This window comes from Macaca thibetana, chromosome 3 (assembly GCF_024542745.1).
Source record: "Macaca thibetana thibetana isolate TM-01 chromosome 3, ASM2454274v1, whole genome shotgun sequence".
NCBI lineage: Eukaryota > Metazoa > Chordata > Mammalia > Primates > Cercopithecidae > Macaca > Macaca thibetana.
In genome coordinates, this window is record NC_065580.1 from 145,131,483 (window position 1) to 145,150,914 (window position 19,432).

Sequence of the window (19,432 nt, forward strand, 5' to 3'; positions counted from 1 at the left end):
ACCGGAAGTCCGCCTCCCAGGGCCCGCCGCTGGGCCCAGGACAAGTATCGGACTCTATTTCCCAGGAGCCTATGCGCCCCCCAAGTTTAGGGGCCGTTTTAAATGTCTCTACCCCGCCTAAAGGGTAAGAAGCTCCAGGCTATGAGCTTTGGCAGCCCTGAACCCCGGACTGAACTTCGCATTTGTCTTTATTCCCTTTTAGGGTCAAGTCCAGGGCTGCCTGACTGGGTCCTGGAGCCCAAAGCCTCTGGGTTAGAACCGAGTTTCCCATAAGGAGAAGGAAAGGAAAGGGTGTATCATGGTTACTGCGCTGAAATGCTAAGATTAAGTTTCACTCAAATACTAGGACAGGATAAATGCTCAGCGATGCTTTCCAAGAAAGAAAAAGAAAACAATTTGTGGCCGGGCGCGGTGGCTCACGCCTGTAATCCCAGCACTTTGGGAGGCTGAGGCGGCGGATCGCGAGGTCAAGAGATAAGAGACCATCCTGCTCAACATGGTGAAACACTGTCTCTACTAAAAATACAAAAATTAGCTGGGCGTGGTGGCGCGTGCCTGTAATCCCACCTACTCGGGAGGTTGAGGCAGGAGAATCACTAGAACCCGGGAGGCGGAGGTTGCAGTGAGCCGAGATCATGCCACTGCACTCCAGCCTGGCGACGGAGCGAGACTCCATAGCTTTTCTAGATCACACAGCGCATGCCTAAAAACTGTAGAGAAATCAGGAAATACACACACAAATCGAACGAAGAAAAGAGATGCCTGTGATCTTACCTTCCCCAGGAAGATTATGTTTAGGGTTAGGTTATGTTGACCAAAAAGAGTCGAAGTCTGTAAAGAGTTTTATTCTGGGCCTGTTTGAGTGACCATGGCTGGTGACACAGCCTCAGGGGGTCCGCAAAACGTGAGCCCAAAGTGGTTGGGTTACAGCTTGGTTTTATACATCTCAGGGAGACAGCAGTTACAGGCAAAGACATCAATCAGTGCATGGGAGGTATACATTGGGTCAGCCAGGAAAAGGTTTCAGGTCACTAGTAGATTCAAAGATTGGCAGTTGGTTCAGAGTTAAGCATTGGCTGAACAGCTGGAAGACTACATAAAGAAATGGGCCATTGCGATGGCTCATACCTGTAATCCCAGCACTTTGGAAGGGGGAGCTGGGAGGATCCCTTGAGGCCAGGAATTCAAGGACAGCTTGGGCAACACAGCGAGACCCCCACCTCTACAAAAAAAAAAAAAAAAAAAAAAAAATCCAGGTGTGGTGGTGCCTGCCTGTAGTCCCAGCTACTCAGGAGGCTGAGATGGGAGGATCGCTTGAGCCTGGGAAGTTGAGGCTACAGTGAGCCATGATGGTGCCACTGCACTCCAGCTTGGGCAACAGAGAACAAAAGAAAGAAAGAAACAGAGAGAAAAAGAGAGAGGGGAAGAAAGAAGGGAAAGAAAGGAAAGGAAGGAAGGAAGGAAAAGAAAGAGGGAGGGAAAGAAAAGAAAAGCATGAGTTAAGATAATCAGGATTGTGGAAACCAAGGTTCTTGTTATGTAGGTGAAGCCTCAGAACAGGCTTCAGAGAGAATAGATGATAAATATCTCTTATTGGATCTTAAAAGGTGTCAGACTCTCCAGAAAAGTGTAAGAGAAGGAGATTCTCTACAGAATGCAAATTTCCCCCAAAGAGATGGCTTTGCAGGACTATCTTAAAGTGTGTCAAAGAAAATATATTATAGGGTAAAATACTATGATTTCCTTCAGGGACTGCTATCTGTCATGTGGTGCTATATCAGAGTCTGTTGGAGTTGGGTATCTTACTGATACAAAAAGCCTGTTTTGTCAGTCTTATGACCTGTATTCTAATGCTAATGTTGGTCAGCTGTGCCTAAACTCTGACGGGAGGAGAGTATGACAAGTTATGTCCGATCCCCTCCTTCCCGTCATAACCTGAATTAGTTTTTCATGTTTATTTTGGATCCTGTTGGCCAACAGGGGAGTCCATTCAGTCAGTTGTGGGGGCTTAGAATTTTATTTTTGGTTTACAATTAAAATGTCAATTTTCAAACATGGGATCATAAGGACAATGTTTCATCACAATTTTTTGGTGAAATCTAACAGTATTCTTGCCCAGTTGTTTCATAAAAACTGGTAAGGAAAAGACTAAAAATAAATTCTTCTGAGGCCAGGCGCAGTGGCTCACACCTGTAATCCCAGAACGTTGGGAGGTCGAGGTGGGTGGATCATGAGGTCAGGAGATCAAGACCATCCTGGCCAACATGGTGAAACCCCAATTCTACTAAAACACAAAAAATCAGCTGGGTGTGGTGGTGCACCCCTGTAGTCCCAGCTACTTGGGAGGCTGAGGCAGGGGAATCACTTGAACCTAGGAAGTGGAGATTGCAGGAAGTGGAGATCACGCCACTACACTCCAGCCTGGCAACAGAGCAAGGCTCCATCTCAAAATAAAAATAAATAAATAAATAAATAAAATAAATAATTCTGTTAACCTAGAATATTCTCTCCACAAATTCAGAAAATAAAACAATTTTATTACTGAATAAGCGTTAAACCAGACTGTGATGCCCATCACAGGTGATCCATTAATGAGATGCAAAGAGAAATAAAGCCTTTTTTTTTTTTTTTTTTTAAGACAGAGTCTTACTCTGTCGCCCAGGCTGGAGTGCAGTGGTGCGATCTCAGCTCACTGTAACCTCTGCCTCCCCCGTTTAAGCGATTCTCCTGCCTCAGCTTCCCAAGTAACTGGGACTACAGGCATGTGCCACCACACCTGGCTAATTTTTTTGTATTTTTAGTAGAGACGGGGTCTCGTCATGTTAGCTAGGATGGCCTCGAAATCCTGACCTTGTAATTCGCCTGCCTAGGCCTCCCAAAGTGCTAGGATTATAGGCGTGAGCCATGGCGTCTGGCCAAAGCCTCCTTTTTATATAGCCTGGCAGATACAATCCATTGCATACATGCTCTCAAGATAAACAGTAACTCATCCTCATGTAAAAGGACTTGCTATGCGTTTTTTTTTTTTTTTTTTTTGAGACAGGGTCTCATTCTGTCATCCAGGCTGGAGTGTACTGGTATGATCTTGGCTCACTGTAACCTCCATCTCCTAGGTTCAGGTGATTCTCATGCCTATGCCTCCCGAGTAGCTGGAATTACAGACATGTGCCATCATGCCCAGCTAATATTGGTATTTTAGTAGAGACAGAGTTTCACCATATTGGCCAGGCTGGACTCAAACTCCTTTCGATTTCTGTGTGGCATCAAGTGATCCGCCCGTCTCAGCCTCCCCCAGAGTACTGGGATTACAGGTGTGAGCCACCGCGCCTGACCTGCTATGCATTCTTAAACACTCATCCTAAATCCACCTGGAAATCAAGGTGGCCATCCATGCTAGTTAATTACCTGTATCCGATGAAAAAATAAAACTTCTCATATCTCCTTGATGAGCAGGTAGTAACAGCTCAAGGTGCCTAGGCTAAACTCCCTAGGCAACAGGAAGATAGGGACACTACCTTCCTCGAGGTTTACATTTCAAAGACGAGACTCTCAGGCTCTTAAGAAAAAAATTCCTGGGTTGTGATCCAGAGTGGTGGCTCATGCCTGTAATCCCAGCACTTTGGGAGGCCAAGGCCGTTGGATCGCCTGAAGTCAGGAGTTCAAGACCAGCCAGACCAACAAGGTGAAACCCCGTCTCTACTAAAAATACGAAAATTAGCCAGGCATGGTGGCAGGCGCCTGTAGTCTCAGCTACTCAGGAGGTTGAGATGGGAGAATTGCTTGAACCCGGGAAGGGGAGGTTGTAGTGAGCCAAGACCGCACCACTGCACTCCAGCCTAAGTGACAGAGCAAGATTCTGTCTCCAACAACAACAAAAAATTCCTGGGTTGTAATCTTGGCAAGAAGTTCGTTTACATAAAAGATTTAGATACATATCAAAGGCACAAAATAAGTTATTTATATTACAAGGTTTATCAAGGAAATACTGTTTAAAAGAGAGGAGAAAAGGTTAATTTACTTTTTGGTCAAATAAGATAAATTTAATTTTTTTTTTTAGAAAATCCATACAGTGAGGGCTGGGCATGGCGGCTCACATCTGTAGTCCCAGCACTTTGGGAGGCCAAGGCAGGCGGATTGCTTGAGACCAGGAGTTCGAAACCAGCCTGGGCAACATGGCTACTACAAGTACAAAAATTAGCTGGGCATGGTGGTTTGTGCCTATTGTCCCAGCTGCTCTGGAGGCTGAGGCATGAGAACCGCTTGTGCGGTGGGAGGCAGAGGTTGCAGTGAGCTGAGATTGAGCCATTACAATCCACTCTGGACAAGAGCGAGACTCTGTCTCAAAAAAAAAAAAAAAAAAAAACCCCAAAGAGCCTCTTTTCCATCTCCCCGCCACAGAGTTGTCTTCAGTAATTTCATTCGCTTTTTTCCTCAGGGTTTCCAGGGTTTCTGGGTCCCAGAAGGGGAAGTTCTCTTCAAGGTACAGAAACCATGACTCCGCAGAGAACCGCAGAGACGGCAGCATGACCAGAGCCCCGTCAGGTGCGGGGAGGCTGCTGGGCTGAGACTCGGGCTGAACTTCTGCTGCAGGTCGACTTATTCCCATCGGCACCAAAGCCGCTGGAGGGGGTCATCCAACAGCAAAGGAAGCGGGGGCGCGGCTTGGAGGCTGTTTCAGAAGGTCCCACTGAGCCGAGGACTCAAGGCCTGGCCACAGCCCTCCCAAGTGAGGCCCAAATCATATTTCACCACGCTCAGAAAACCTTGTCTGCTCATTTCAGTCCACAGCGGCTTTGCTTTATGATCTCTCTTGCACTGTCCAACCAAGAAAGTTCCAAACCTGAATGGATTCCAGTGAGGGAGTTAAATCAGGCCCCACCTCAGTTTCTGAACTACAATCAATAGGGCTGGGTCCCAGCATCTGCATCTTAATGTTCCTTCGTGTCATCCCGAAAGGCTGGTATTTGCAAATCCTTTTGGGGAGCGAAGGGTTTTTTAGAGACAGGCCTCACTCTGATGCCCAGCCTGGAATGCAGTGGTGGGATCACAGCTCACTGCAGCCTTGAACTCCTGGCCGCAACAAATCCTCCCACCTTGGCCAACCAAAGTGTTGGGATTACAGGAGTGACCACTGTGTCTGGCCAGGAAAGCCCTTCTGTTTCACTTGAATGATATTTTGGCAGCATACCTACAGCCATTGTTGTATGAAACTGCATCATTGCCAGAAAAGAAAAGGTCAGAGGTGGCTGTTTTGCTTTTTTCTGAATGTATCAGACCGACCAAATCTGGGCTAGCCTTTTTTTTTTTTTTTTTTTTTTTTTTTTTGAGATGGTGTCTCGCTCTGTCACTCAGGCTGGAATGCAGTGGCGTAATCTCGGCTCACTGCAACCTCTGCCTTCCAGGTTCAAGTGATTCTCCTGCCTCAGACTCCCAAGTAGCTGGGATTACAGATGTGCACCCCCACACCCGGCTGACTTTTTCTGTATTTTTAGTAGAGACGGATTTCAACATGTTGGCCAGGCTGGTCTCGAACTTCTGACCTCTGGTGATCTGTCTGCCTTGGCTTCTTAAAGTGGTAGGATTACAGGCATGTGCCACCGTGCCTGGTTTGCCCATTTTTTGACAATGTGTCAACATCACGTAAGATGGGCACTGCCTCAGTGTAGTGTGTCTAGACAAGGTGGCCAGAAGAGAGAGGAATATGCAAACCAGGCTTGAAGATGAGTTAAATCAGAGCGTTTCATTCCACAAAAGAGAAATTTTAATGGCGTCAGAACATTGATCTTCTAATCTTTGAAAGCCTTTTAACCAGGAGAGAGACAGCAAACTGTTTTGTTGTAGAAAGACCCACCCAGCTCTGACGGTTTAAAGGGTCATGAATGCAAATTTGAACTCTAGAAAAGCAGAGCTTCCTAACGATGGGACTTCCACAGCACTGGGATCTGCTTCCTCGTTCAGTTTGTGCCTTTCCCATGAGCGAGAGACTCCCAGGAGAGCCGCAGCCCGCTAGGAAGCCGTGTGGGACTCACTCACAGCTTCTTTTTTTTCAGACGGAGTTTTGCTCTTGTTGCCCAGGCTGCAGTGCAATGGTGCGATCTTGACTCGCTGCAACCTCCGCACCCCGAGTTCAAGTGATTCTCCAGCCCACCACTCCCAAGTAGCTGGGATACAGGCACCCGCCACCATGCCTGGCTAATTTTTTTGTATTTTTAGTAGAGATGGGGTTTCACCACGTTGGCCAGGCTAGTCTCAAACTCCTGACCTCAAGTGATCCACCCACTTGGGCTTCCCAAAGTGCTAGGATTATAGGCGTGAGCCACTGAGGCTGGCCAGGAACCCCCAGGTTTTTCGGATGGTCTCTGAATGTCATACAACTTTTATTTTTTATCAAAAACATTTTTTTGACACAACATCTTGCTGTATTGCCCAGACTGGAGTGCGGTGGCCAGATCATAGCTTACTGCAGCTTCCAACTCCTGGGCTCAAGCCATCTTCCTGTCGCGTGAGTCTCCCAAGTAGCTGCAACATAAGTGCCAGCCACCACACCTGGCTAATTTTGTTTGGTTTTGTTTTTTTAGAGATGGGGTCTTGCTATGTTGCCTACACTGGTCTTGAACTGCTGGCCTCAGGCAATCTTCCTCCCTTGGCCACCCAAAGTGCTGGGATTACAAGCACGAGCCACTGCACACAGCTGAGATTTTTCGATTTAGTCTTTTTGTACATGTGATATTAATAGAATCCATAAATGGTAGGGAAATTTCTGAGTTTAGAGCAATACATATGATAGAAAATGTGATATATAGACTAGAGTTGCTTAGCCGAACTGGAGGGGCTGGCTTTAGGTAATCCACGGACTCCCTGAAATTGGGGACACCAGTAGAAATATGTGTGAGCTCATGGGCAGATTCCTATGATTTTCAGGCCTCAAAATGTCTCCTCTTAGGGCAGAGGATGCGTGTACCGCCAGTACAGAATCTCGGACAGTGAATGTCAGTGAACATTCAGCAGAAAAGCTCTGCCAAATTGAGTGTTCTGATGTGACTTTTTCATCAAGTCAATGTTCCTGGGATCTCTTGTACATGATCATCTCACTCTTGTAAGGTTTCATCGTTTCTGCTTACCCTAGTTCTTTCCCACCCTGTTCTCTGAAATGGGCATGTACAGAGAAGAGGAGACCCCAACATGCTTCAGGCTTTGAGTGGAGAGAACACAGCCTCTGCTGGGACAGGGAACAAAGGGATAACGGAGACCCTGAAGATGCTTTTGGACAGTGGTCTGAGGTCGGGACAGTGGCAGGAGATACCATTCACTCAGCATCTCCGGGACAAGAGATCAGCCTGGCAGTTACATGTGTTTTTCTTCAAACTGGTTGCCAGGTTGGAATGGCCAATGACATCAGAGATTCCAACCTTCCTGATTGGAGGACCGGACTCCGTGGGCGCCTGGGAGCTGAGGTGGACAACAGTATCTTCTCAGAGCTGTTCGCCACTCCTGACTTCTCCCAGCCTTGAGAATTCATAACACACTTCTGGCTCCTAGCAGAGTCCAGAAAAAGGCCTTGGACAGAACAGAGACTATGTTCTGTGGGATGGAACAGATTTTGGGAAAGATCACGACCCTGCTGCCCGAGGATAAGGAGGAGAGCCCCCAGTCAAACACCTCGGGGTACTCCCTCCAGGAGGTGGTGGATGATGAAGTGTCGGGACCATCAGGTGAGGTGACTGGAGCAAGAAGAGGTGTGATAGGATTGATTAAGACGAAGAAAGGGGGCTGGGTGCAGTGGCTCACGCCTGTAACCCCAACACTTTGGGAGGCCGAGGCAGGCAGATCACCTGAGGTCAGGAGTTCAAGACCAGCCTGGCCAACATAGTGAAACCCCATCTCTACTAAAAGTACAAAAATTAGCTGGGCAGTAGTGGTGCGTGCCTATAATCCCAGCTACTCAGGAGGCTGAGACAGGAGAATCGCTTGCGCCTGGGAGGAAGAGGTCGCAGTGAGCCGAGATTGCGCTATTGCACTCCAGTCTGGGTGAGAGAGTGAGATGCTGTCTCAAAAAAAAGAAGGGTCAGAGGTCAGGAAGGAGAACCTGAGGAGGGTGTGTGGGAAGAATGGAGAAATTCAGGCCATGCAGTGGCTCACACCTGTAATCCCAGCACTTTGGGAGGCCAAGGCAGGCGGATCACTTGAGGCAAGGAGTTTGAGGTCAGCCTGGCCAATATGGTGAAACCCCATCTCTACTAAAAGTACAAAATTGAGCTGGGCATTATGGCAGGCACCTGTAATCCCAGCTACCAGAGAGGCTAAGGCAGGAGAATAACTGGAATCCGCGAGACAGATGTTGCAGTGAGCTGAGATTGCACTACTACACTCCATCCTGGGAGACAAAGTTAGATTCTGTCTGAAAACAAAACAAAACAACAAAACAAAACAAAAAAAAAGAGGGACTCAGAAAGCCAGGGACCAGGGAAGGACGTGAGGAAATGTTCTGAGGACAGAGAAATGGAAGAATGGGGAGGAGAAGGAGCAGCACATGGGGTTGACAGAGGAGAAAGTCAGAAAGATGGCTTGGAGAAGCCAGCAGTCTGCAAGGCTGGGGAGGATGGAGAGTGCTTTGGGGTTTGGGGTCGGGGTCTAAGGTGATCAATTGCAGAAGCATTACACGCTAGTCTGGTTTCTTTACTCAGCCCTTGGGGTAGATCCCAGCCCCTCATGTAGGTCCCTTTGCTGGAAAAGGAAGAGGGAGTGGTTGGATCAATCTGATGAGGAGCCAGAGAAGGAGCTCTCCCCTGAACCTGAGGAGACCTGGGTGGCGGAGACGCTGTGTGGCCTCAAGATGAAGCTGAAGCGACGGCGAGTGTCGCTCGTGCTCCCTGAACACCACGAGGCCTTCAACAGGCTGCTTGGTAGGAGGACACCCCAGAGAGCACCTCCAATCCTGTTCTTTCTAAAAAGAGGAAATTTCCAATAACCACACTTTTCCAATGGGAAAAATATGCCCCCAGTGGGTGAGCTCTCCATGTGGGAGGACTCTGAAGTGATCACTAATGAGGGACGCTTAGGAGACGATAGAGGATTAGGCTAGACTTGATAAAGATGGGCGCTTGGGATAAGAAAGCTTGGTTTCGGGCCAGGTGCGGCGGCTCATGCCTGAGATCCCAGCACGTTGGGAGGCTGAGGCAAGAGGACTACTTGAACTCACGACTTTCAGTTTGCAGTGAGCTATGACTGCACCACTGCACTCCAGCCTGGGTGACAGAGCAAAACCCTGTCTCAAAAAAAAAACCAAGGCTGGGCATGGTAGCTCATGACCCGAGATCGCGCCATTGCATTCCAGCCTAGCCCACAGAGAGAGACTGTGTCTCAAAACAAATAAATAAATAAAAATAAAAATCAAATAAAGAAAAACAAAATCAATAAACAAAGACAGCGGTTTCAGCTGTGCCCTCTGAAACTTAATGTCTCTTACTAACTTTTCTAAACCTAAGTGTCTCCATCCATAGTGGGGGATACCAAGGCCATGGTCACACCCTGATGTGACTGTCTCATGAGGAAATGATGGGAATTCCTTTATGACTCTGCAGCGGTCCCTCCGGGTCTGCTGGGAGGGTGTCCTGGCTTATTCCCAGCCCTACATCCTGTAGATTCTCACACCCAGGGCCTCCTTCGGCCTCTTCCCAGGGGAGTCTCAGAGCAGGAGCCTCTCTCCCTTGCCCAGTGAAAGTCATTCTCCCCTCTCCCATCCCCCTCACCCGTGGCCACAATCCTGAGACTTCCCCCCGGGAGGCACACTTCTCCTCGCTGCCCTGCTGCTCCCACGGAAACCCTGCCCTGCTTCTCACGCTGACATCTGCTCTCTAATCACAGAGGATCCTGTCATTAAAAGATTCCTGGCCTGGGACAAAGATCTGAGGATGTCGGACAAGGTAAGGTTGTTCTCCATGTAACTGTGCTCCTGTTCTAATGCATGGCTTGGGGGAGGGCACCGCTTCCAAACTCACAGTTCTCCCTCCACCACCTCCCACCAGATGCTCTTTTTTTTTTTTTTTTTTTTTGTGAGACAGAGTCTTGCTCTGTTGTCCAGGTTGGAGGGCAGTGTCTTGATCTTGACTCACTGTAGCCGACGCCTCCCAGGTTCAAGTGATTGTCCTGCCTCAGCCTCCAAGCAGCTGGGATTACAGACGTGAACCACCACGCCTGGCTAATTTTTGTGTTTTTAGTAGAGACGGGGTTTTGCCATGTTGGCCAGGTTGGTCCTGAACACCTGACCTCAGGTGATCCACCCACCTTGGCCTCCCAAAGTGCTGAGATTACAGACGTCAGCCACTGTGCCCGACCAGCTCCCACAGTCTTGAGTCTTGGCACTCAAATATTTTTTTTTTTCTGAGAGTCTAGCTCTGCTCCCCAGGATGGAGTGCAGTGGCATGATCACAGCGCACTGAAGCCTCTAATTCCTGGGCTCAAGCAATCGTCTTTACTCAGTCTCCTGAGGAGCTGGGACTAGCACATGCCACCATGCTGAACGAATTTTTGAAATCTTTGTAGAAACAGGGTCTCTCTATGTTGCCCAGGTTGTTCTCGAACTGTTGGGCTCACGTGATCCTCCTGTCTCCACCTCTCAAAGTACCGGCATCACAGGCTTGAGCCGCCACTCCCAGCTGTTCTAGGTCTTTTTATGATTTGTCAGCATCTCTCTCAGGACTCTGCTGGTCTCTTGCCAAGTGAATGAATAGCCCATCTCTCCTACGGGTCCTCTGGGATCTGAGCCCTGGGCCACAGTCTGGCCGCAGTCCTGGAGCTCCTGGCCCCTCTACTCTCAGCTCTTTGGGACACTTCTCTGCCTGGCACACAAAAGACCCTCCTGACACCAGCCCACCTAGACACACCCCCTCCAAAGATCCCATCTGGAGTCCACCATCCTGGGAGCATCACCGAAAACCCTTCCTCCGGCTTCTCAGATTTGCATCCAACCTTCGAATATCCCTCCACCCCGCCACTTCCAAATAAGTACAGCTACCCCAATACTGAGGTCCCTTCTCTGAGGTGCAGCCCTTCCCCAGACCCTCATTCCCCCTCTCCACAATCTTCCTCTTCCAAGATGTGACCTCTCCCTCTCTGTGTTCGTTTGTCTCCATCAGTATCTCCTGGCTATGGTCATAGCATATTTTAGCCGGGCCGGCCTCTTCTCCTGGCAATACCAACGCATTCATTTCTTCCTGGCTCTGTGAGTGGTTTGCTTCCTCCTATCCATCAATATCCAATGCCCTGGGACAGCGGGGGAAGTGGGATTCCAGCCTTTCATTTATCCTTTCACCTATTTGTCCTCTTTACTCTGTGTACAAAAAAGACAGGATTATACTATCTTGTTCTTAGACTGTTGTTTCTAAAAAGAAACTCAGGCTGGGCGCGGTGGTTCATGCCTGTAATCCCAGCACTTTGGGAGGCCGAGGTAGGCGGGTCACCTGAGGTCAGGAGTTCGAGACCAGCCTGGCCAACATGGCCAAACCCTGTCTCTACTAAAAATAGAAAAATTAGCCAGGCACGGTGGTGTGCACCTGTAATTCCAGCTACTCAGGAGCCTGAGGTGGGAGAACTGCTTGAACCCAGGAGGGGGAGGCTGCAGTGAGCTAAGGTTGAGCCACTGCACTCCAGCCTGGGTGACAGAGTGAGACTTTTTCCCAAAAAAAAAAAAAAAAAAAGCCAAAAAAAAAAAAAAAAACTCCAACACCGGTGTACAAATAAAAGAATAAAACAAAAAGAACCATAAACCACTCCTAAGGGGAGAAGAAAAGGGAAAAGGAGCAGAGAGGCGGACACAACACTTCCCCCAGCAAGCAGCCTTTCTGATTCTTCTCTCTCTCCTTCCCACATCAACCACAAACGCCATCGACCTCCTCCGGGTTCCCATGATGGAGACCACAGTTCAGGTACCCCCTGCATCACTCGAATCCACTGTCAAATGCTCCCTGACGGGGTCTCCTGGAGTCTCTCCCTAAGCCAGGGGGCTTCCTAGTGCAGCCTGAGCATCTTTCCAAAGCACAACGCCCTCACTGCCCACCTGAACAACTTCCTTAGCAGACGTCTTTCTTTTTTTCTGAGATGGAGTCTCACTCTGTCATCCAGGCTGGAGTGCAATGGCACAATCTTGGTACACTGCAAGCTCTGCCTCCTGGGTTCACACCATTCTCCTGCCTCAGCCTCCCGAGTAGCTGGGACTACAGGCGCCGCCACCACGCCCGGCTAATTTTTTTTTTTTGTATTTTTAGTAGAGACGGGGTTTCACTGTGTTAGCCAGGATGATCTCGATCTCCTGACCTTGTGATCCGCCTGCCTCGGCCTCCCAAAGTGCTGGGATTACAGGCATGAGCCACACCGCTCGGCCTAGCTGATGTCTTTCTAAATCGAGGCCAGGGTCCACAGTGCCAATTCCACCCTCTCTACAATCTCTACAACCACACTGGCTCGCCATCTTGGTGTTTCCTGGCTTGGCTTCACTGCTCCTTCCAAATGCCCTCCACTGACTTTGTGTTTGTGTTTTCTGTCTGGGTGTCCCGCACACGTGTGGTTCTGAAGGGAAGGACACAGTCCTTGAAGTCAGTTCACCCCACAGCCTCTGTCATGCCTTCCGTCATCTTCCAACTTCGGCATGCCCGTAGCTCTCCAGTTACATCCTATGATAATGTGACATTGGGATTAGGTCATCTGCCCTGATTTCTCCCAGTCTCATTAGACTAGATGAATGTAGAAGGCAGGGTCCTGGCAAAATATCAATGTATCCAATTTCTTTTATTTTTTTGAGACAGAGTTGCCCTGTCCCACAAGCTGGAGTGGTGTTGAGATCAAAGCTCAGTGCAGCCTCTATATCCCGGGCTCAAGGGATCCTCCCACCTTAGCCTCTTGATTAGCTCCGACTACAGGGCTGTGCCACCACACCTGGACATTTATTTATTTATTGAGACAGTGTTGCTGTGCCTCTCAGGCTGGAATGGAGTGGCCCAATCTCAGCTCACTGCAACCTCTGCCTCATGGGTTCACACAATTCTTATGCTTCAGCCTCTTGAGTAGCTAGGACTAACGGCTGTGCCACCACACCAGGTTGATTTTTGCATTTTTAGTAGAGATGGGGTTTCTCCATGTTGACCAGGCTGGTCTCGAACTCCTGGTCTCAAGCAATCTACCGGCTTGAGCCTTCCAAAGTGCTGGGATTACAGGCATGAGCCACCACGTCCGGCGTATATTTTATATTTTTAATAGAGACGAGGGTCTTGCTATGTTGCCCAGCCCCATCTCAAACTCCTGGCCTCAAGTGATCCTCCTGCTTCGGCCTCCCAGTGTGCTGGGATTCCAAGCGTAAGCCATCACTCTTGGTCACCAGTTGGGTTTTTGTCTCTATCCTGAAGGAGTGGGAGACGCCCTTCAGCAGGTCTCTGTCCAGCAGAGCCCTCTGAGGAAGGCGTGACTCTCTGCAGGGTGGGTGTCAGTCCTTAGCTGAGGACGGTCCCCTGCCCTCCTCTGGGAAGCTGACCTCAGCCGGAGGTCTCTCCTGGTGGTACCCCTAAGCAGTAACCTGATTTCTGTCCCCAGCTACCTGGCCAATGACATGGAGGAGGACAGCGAGACCCCCAAACAAAACATCATCTACTTCCTGTACAGGAAGAACCGCTCTCAGATACCCTCGTTCCATAAGCGTCGGTTCCAGTTCTTCTATTCCATGCGCTCGGGGGCCGAGAAGAAACCCTCTCAGAAAGCCTTGTTCCATAAGCTTCGGTTCCAGTTCTTCCATTCCATGCACTGCAGGGCCTGGGTTTCCCTGGAGGAGTTGGAGGAGGTGGGTGGGGCATGGGGAGGTGGAGATGGGGGGGAATCGGGTGGGTTGGAGGCTGGATGAGGGGAGGGAGGGGTATCCTGGCGAGTCCCCATCTTCTCAAAGGGCATTTGTTTTTCCAGATCCAGGCTTACGACCCAGAGCACTGGGTGTGGGCGCGAGATCGTGCCACCTTTCCTAGAGCTCCAGGGACCATGGAGGCCTGAGGTCATCGGCCTGAGAGAAGGTACATCTGCGTCCTCCGGGGTAAAGAAAGAATATTGGGGTCTAATTCGGAAATCCGAGGAACCAATTGCTTGATCCAGCTTCAAGCCTGGGTAACATGGCAAGATTCTCTCTCACCAAAAATACAAAAATTAGCTAGGCGATGTGGGAGGCATCTCTACTCCCAACTACTCAGGAGGCTGAGGCGGGAGGATCGCTGGAGCCTGGGAGGTTGGGGCTGCAGGGAGTCCTGATCCTGCCGCAGCACTCCAGCCAGGGCAACAGAGTGAGACCCTGACTCAAAAATAATCACAAATACTGAGTTTGGGGAGCTTCATTATGATTGATGCACTTGAGTTACCGATTTGGGTTGAGGGTTCAGTGGAGCTTTGGTTTACATCTTGTGCAGCTGACCACGTTGAGCAGAGCATGAGACTTCATCATGAGGAGGTAGGATGATGGATTAGGCTTCTGGACTCGTGGTTCGTGATGTTGTCACATTAGAAACGGATCTAGCATGGTTACAAGTTTAGCTCTGAAGTGACACAAAAGGCCCCAGCTGTGATGAGGTCCAAAGCCACATTCTCTGAGGGTGCCCTACTCCCTGGGCAGACCCACCCAAAGTCCTTGCTATAAAGCAGATCACTGGGGCTGACCTTGGGTGTACTGAGTTTTGGAGTCAGGGTCACCAAAGTGCAAGTATCACAGTTGAACACAATGGTTCAGAAGCAGGGTATAGAATGAAAGTCAGGAGATAAAATTGCATTTCCCAATTGCTCTGAACTCTAGTTAGACTTGACGTGGGACGTGAATAACCTTCCTGTCTAGAGAGCTGCCTCCCTGAAGTGTGACATCCTCTCTCTCACTTCCAGAACACCGGGCCCAGGGAGATGCGGATTTTCAGCAGAAAGTTTATTCCAATGCTAATGGGAGACACCACGAAGGAAGACAGCAGCCATTTGTGCAGATCATCTAGAAGAACCTGGACTGTTCTAGATGGAGCTGAACACAGTGATCATGTTGTCCTCTAAGGACTGGGGGGCTACTTCTAGGAATCCATAGAGAACAGTGAGAAACCAAGGGTGTTTCTGGTTCCACCCCTTCCTGCAGCACCACCTCCCTTTTGATATTGCTGAATTCCAACCTCCCTGGGGCCAAACCTGGAGGTCCTGTTTCCTATGGACTTGGTTGCCACAGTCCTGGAGCATTTGAAGGCACATGGCAGATACTCAGATTGGCACGGAATTCTTTGTGAAATATGAGTGCCATAGACCGTAACAGATAGCTTCATTCACACTATGCATTTTATTGGTTTGTTTGGAAAATGTGGGCCATTGAATTATTAATAGGTTTGTTTTAAATAGTTTGGAAATTGTTGTACTTTTGAAAACATACTGTTCCTGTAGAGTTTTTTGATGAGAGTTATAGCTGTTATATATACATAAAGATAATTTTCTTTTCATTTTTAAGACAGAATTCTTTTTATCCTAAATCTTTTATCTTTAAGTTGTTTTCTGTATTATTATATGTACCTCTGAAGCGAGTACACTTTTTATCTATGATACTTACATAATAATCTCTTCTATTTATAGCTATTGGTAGTTCCCCTAAGTTTTCATCATAGACATTTTTATTTGCTGTTTAGGTTTGTGACTGAATTGTGAGAATTCAAGTTGTGATTTTTAACATGTCTTAGATATATATACTAACATGTCTAATATATACTATATATTTTATTGGTTTATTTTGAAAAAGATGGGCATAGAATTATTACTACATTTATTTTAAATATTTTGTAAATACTGGTATTTTTGAATAGAAGCTGTTTCTATAAAGTTGTGTGATGGGTGTTATAACTGTTATACACACATAAATATCATTTTGTTTTCCTTTTTAAGAGAGGATTCTTTTTATCCTAAATCGTTTACCTTTCAATCTTTTTATCTATTATTACATGTGCTGCTGAAGGGAGCACACTTTTTATCTGTGATACTTGGTTAATGTATGTATTACATTTATAGCTATGCGGTAGTTCCCCTAAATTCTTGTAAAAATAAATTTTTATTTGATATTTAGTGTACGTTTGAAATGTGAGAATTCAGATGTAATTTTTTACCTTGTATTGGCATGTTTGTATGTTACTTTAAAGAGGATGTGTGTTCTAAAGAAGGACATGAGCTGTGTGTTTTCAAGAGAACAGTGCAGTGCATCTCTTGGGGAAACGTAATAAAGATGAACTTTTCTCACCTTCACAGCAAGTGTGATCATATTGGTCTGCATTGATTATTTGCTGTCGAGTGACATTTTTCCTTAATGGGGTTGGTGGTTATTTGAACATATTAATTAGCTCTGGAAGATAATCCTGTACTGTTTTTTACGTAGAATAAAACACAAGGCTGGGTGCAGTGCTCACACCTTCAATTCCAGCAGTTTTGGAGGTCATGGCGGGAGAATCACTTGAGGCCAGGAGTTTGAGGCCAGCCTCAGCAACATAGCATTTACATCTATTTTTAATTTTTAGTTTTTTTTTTTTTTTTTTTTTTTTTTTGAGACGGAGTCTCGCTCTGTCGCCCAGACTGGAGTGCAGTGGCGCGATCTCGGCTCACTGCAAGCTCCGCCTCCCGGGTTCACGCCATTCTCCTGCCTCAGCCTCCGGAGTAGCTGGGACTACAGGCACCCGCCACCACGCCCGGCTAATTTCTTTTTGTATTTTTAGTAGAGACGGGGTTTCACCGTGTTAGCCAGGATGGTCTCGATCTCCTGACCTCGTGATCCGCCCGCCTCGGCCTCCCAAAGCGCTGGGATTACAGGCTTGAGCCACCGCGCCCGGCAATTTTTAGTTTTTTAAAAAAAACAATAGAAGAGAAGGCTGATCCCAAGCTACAGGGTTTGTTTGTTTTGGATACAGACTCTCGCTCTGTCTCCCAGGTTGGAGTGCAGTGGCACAACCTTGGCTCCCTGTGACTTTCATCTCCAGGTTCAAGCCAATTCTCCTGCCTCAGCCTCCCAAGTAGCTGGGACTACAGGCACCCGCCTGTACGTCTGACTAACTTTTGTAAAAATAGTAAAGACAAGGTTTCAGCATGTTGGCCAGGCTGGTCTCCAACTCCTGACCTCAAGTGATCCGCCCACCTCGGCCTCCCAAAGTGCTGGGATTACAGGCATGAGCTATTGCGCCTAGACTCCAAGCTAGAGTTTTAAAGCAGGAAATGAGAGAAATATATTAAGAGAAAAACCAGGTGGTAAGAAAACTCTAAAGGTGGCCAGGCATGGTGGCTCATGCCTGTGATCCCAGCAAGAGTTCAAGAGCAGCCTGGCCAACATGGTGAAACCCTGTCTCTACTAAAAATACAAAAATTAGGCAGGCGTGGTGGTGCATGCCTGTAATCGGAGCTATTTGGGAGGCTGAGGCAGGAGAATCACCAGCAGAGATTGTGTCTCCCCACCCCCTCTTAAAAAAAAAAAAAAAAGTTCCTGCAACAGTTAAAGCTGTTAAAGACAGGCAGTCTGCCATGCAATTCTTTGCAATTTTTCTTTTTTCTTTTTGGAGTTGGGGTCTTGTCCTGTCACCCAGACTGGGGTGCAGTGCTGCGGTCATAGCTCACTGTGGCCTCAGACTCAAGCTCAAGCCATCCTCTTACCTTGCCTCCCAAAGTGCTGGGATTATAAGCATGAGCCACTGCACCTGGCCTGTGTGATGCAATTCTGATGTCAACTCCCTGATGTTACATCAAATGCCACAGGTTAAGGCCACAAGCCCCCACTAGACTGCCCTCGCTTTAGATGTAAGCCGCAAGCTTGGGTGTCCTCAGACCACATGTACTTCTCACCAACTGCCTGCAAATCTGGAGGTTCCCACGGTGCCCTCAGGTTTAATAATTCACTATAACAACTCACAGAACTCAGAAAAGCAGTTTCTTTTTTTTTTTTTGAGATGGAGTCTTGCTCTGTCACTGGGGTGCAGTGGCCACCACGCTTGGCTAATTTTGTATTTGTATTAGAGACGGGATTTTGCCATGTTGGCCAGGCTGGTCTTGAACTCCTGACCTCAGGTGATCTGCCCACCCTGGCCTCCCAAGGTGCTAGGATTACAGGCATAGCCACCATACCCAGCCGACTTCTAGAATTTCAATAACAGAGATGTGGTTCAAGAAGACAAGGCCTTGACTGTTTCTACAGACTGACAAGACGCAATCTCTGTGGTCCACGCCCATGGTGCGATCTGGAAAATGGGGCCTTCTAAATGCCAACAACAAGGAAATCAAATGTGCAACAAACAGAAATACTAACATTGATGTGAGCCATGGAGAGGCCTAAACAGATTACTGCAGTCAGTCCATTTCCAAGGTCATCAAAGGGGTAACTCTAAAATAACAAATTTCAGACACCATGGCCCCAAATAGCTGCACGGGGTGGGGAAGTCCTCCACATGCCTCTGCTTCCTTCAGTACCTCTTTAGGAAATAAGACAAAGTACTTCCCTGGGAAATTTCCTCTTCTCTTTTCTTTTTTTTGAGATGGAGTCTTGCTCTGTCACCCAGGCTAGAGTGCAGTGGTGCAATCTCAGCTCACTGCAACCTCTCCCTCCCAGGTATTAGCAGTTCTCCCGCATCAGACTTCTAAGTAGCTGAGATTACAGGTGCGTGCCACCATGCCCAGCTAATATTTGTATTTTTAGTAGAGACAGGGTTTCACCATCTAGGCCAGGCTGGTCTTGAATTCCTGACCTCGTGATCCACCCACCTTGGCCTCCCAAAGCGCTGGGATTACAAGAGTGAGCCACCGCACCCAGACTTCTTTTATTATTTTGTTGAGGTGAAGTTTCTGTCTTGTTGCCCAGGCTGGAGTGCAATGACGCAATCTCGGCTCACTGCCACCTCCTCCTCCCAGGTTCAAGTGATTATCCTGCCTCAGCCTCCTGAGTAGCTGGGATTACAGGCACCCACCACCAAACCCAGCTAACTTTTTGTATTTTTAGTAGAGATGGGATGTGGCCAGGATGGTCTTGAACCCCTGACCTCTCATGATCCACCCAAATTGGTCTCCCAAAATGCCGGGATTACAGGTGTGAGTCGCTGCGCCCAGCCCCTCCCATACCTCTTTTGGCCAAGGCAGTACAATTCAGAAGAATCTTGCCAGGGAAGACTGGTAAATGGACGTCAACGTGATGCCTATGGCTCCTAGTGGATTTAGATACCTCCTGGTGCTCACTGATACCTTTACCAGTTACACGGGGGCTTTTCCATGCCAGACTGAAAATGCAGGAGATCACTGATCAACCTTCAACTATTCACTAACAGAACACTGAGGGGACTGTGTGGTCCCCAATACCTCCTATTGCACTGGGATAAACACTTCCTGGGAAATAGAGATGAATAGAAAGGAAATAGTCAAACAAGTAGAGATG

At 48.0% G+C, this 19,432-nt stretch overlaps 1 protein-coding gene across 1 annotated transcript; it reads left to right on the top strand.

Annotated features, from left to right (window-relative positions):
* Positions 1-6,882: 6,882 nt before the first annotated feature.
* LOC126950514 (putative speedy protein E7) lies at positions 6,883-16,551 on the top strand. Its single transcript, XM_050784153.1, has 7 exons — positions 6,883-7,712; positions 8,685-8,903; positions 9,865-9,923; positions 11,136-11,221; positions 13,582-13,825; positions 13,945-14,048; positions 14,899-16,551. Exons 1-6 carry the CDS (start codon positions 7,577-7,579, stop codon positions 14,026-14,028), a joined length of 828 nt encoding a protein of 275 aa, XP_050640110.1. The 5' UTR covers positions 6,883-7,576; the 3' UTR covers positions 14,029-14,048; positions 14,899-16,551.
* The last annotated feature ends 2,881 nt before the right edge of the window (positions 16,552-19,432 follow it).

Coding starts and splice junctions, on each gene's coding strand:
- LOC126950514 (XM_050784153.1), top strand. CDS start 7,577: ATGTTCTGTGGGATGGAACAGATTTTGGGAAAGATCACGACCCTGCTG. Junction 11,222..13,581: donor ATTCATTTCTTCCTGGCTCT/GTGAGTGGTTTG, acceptor TTCTGTCCCCAG/CTACCTGGCCAATGACATGG. Junction 13,826..13,944: donor CCCTGGAGGAGTTGGAGGAG/GTGGGTGGGGCA, acceptor TTGTTTTTCCAG/ATCCAGGCTTACGACCCAGA.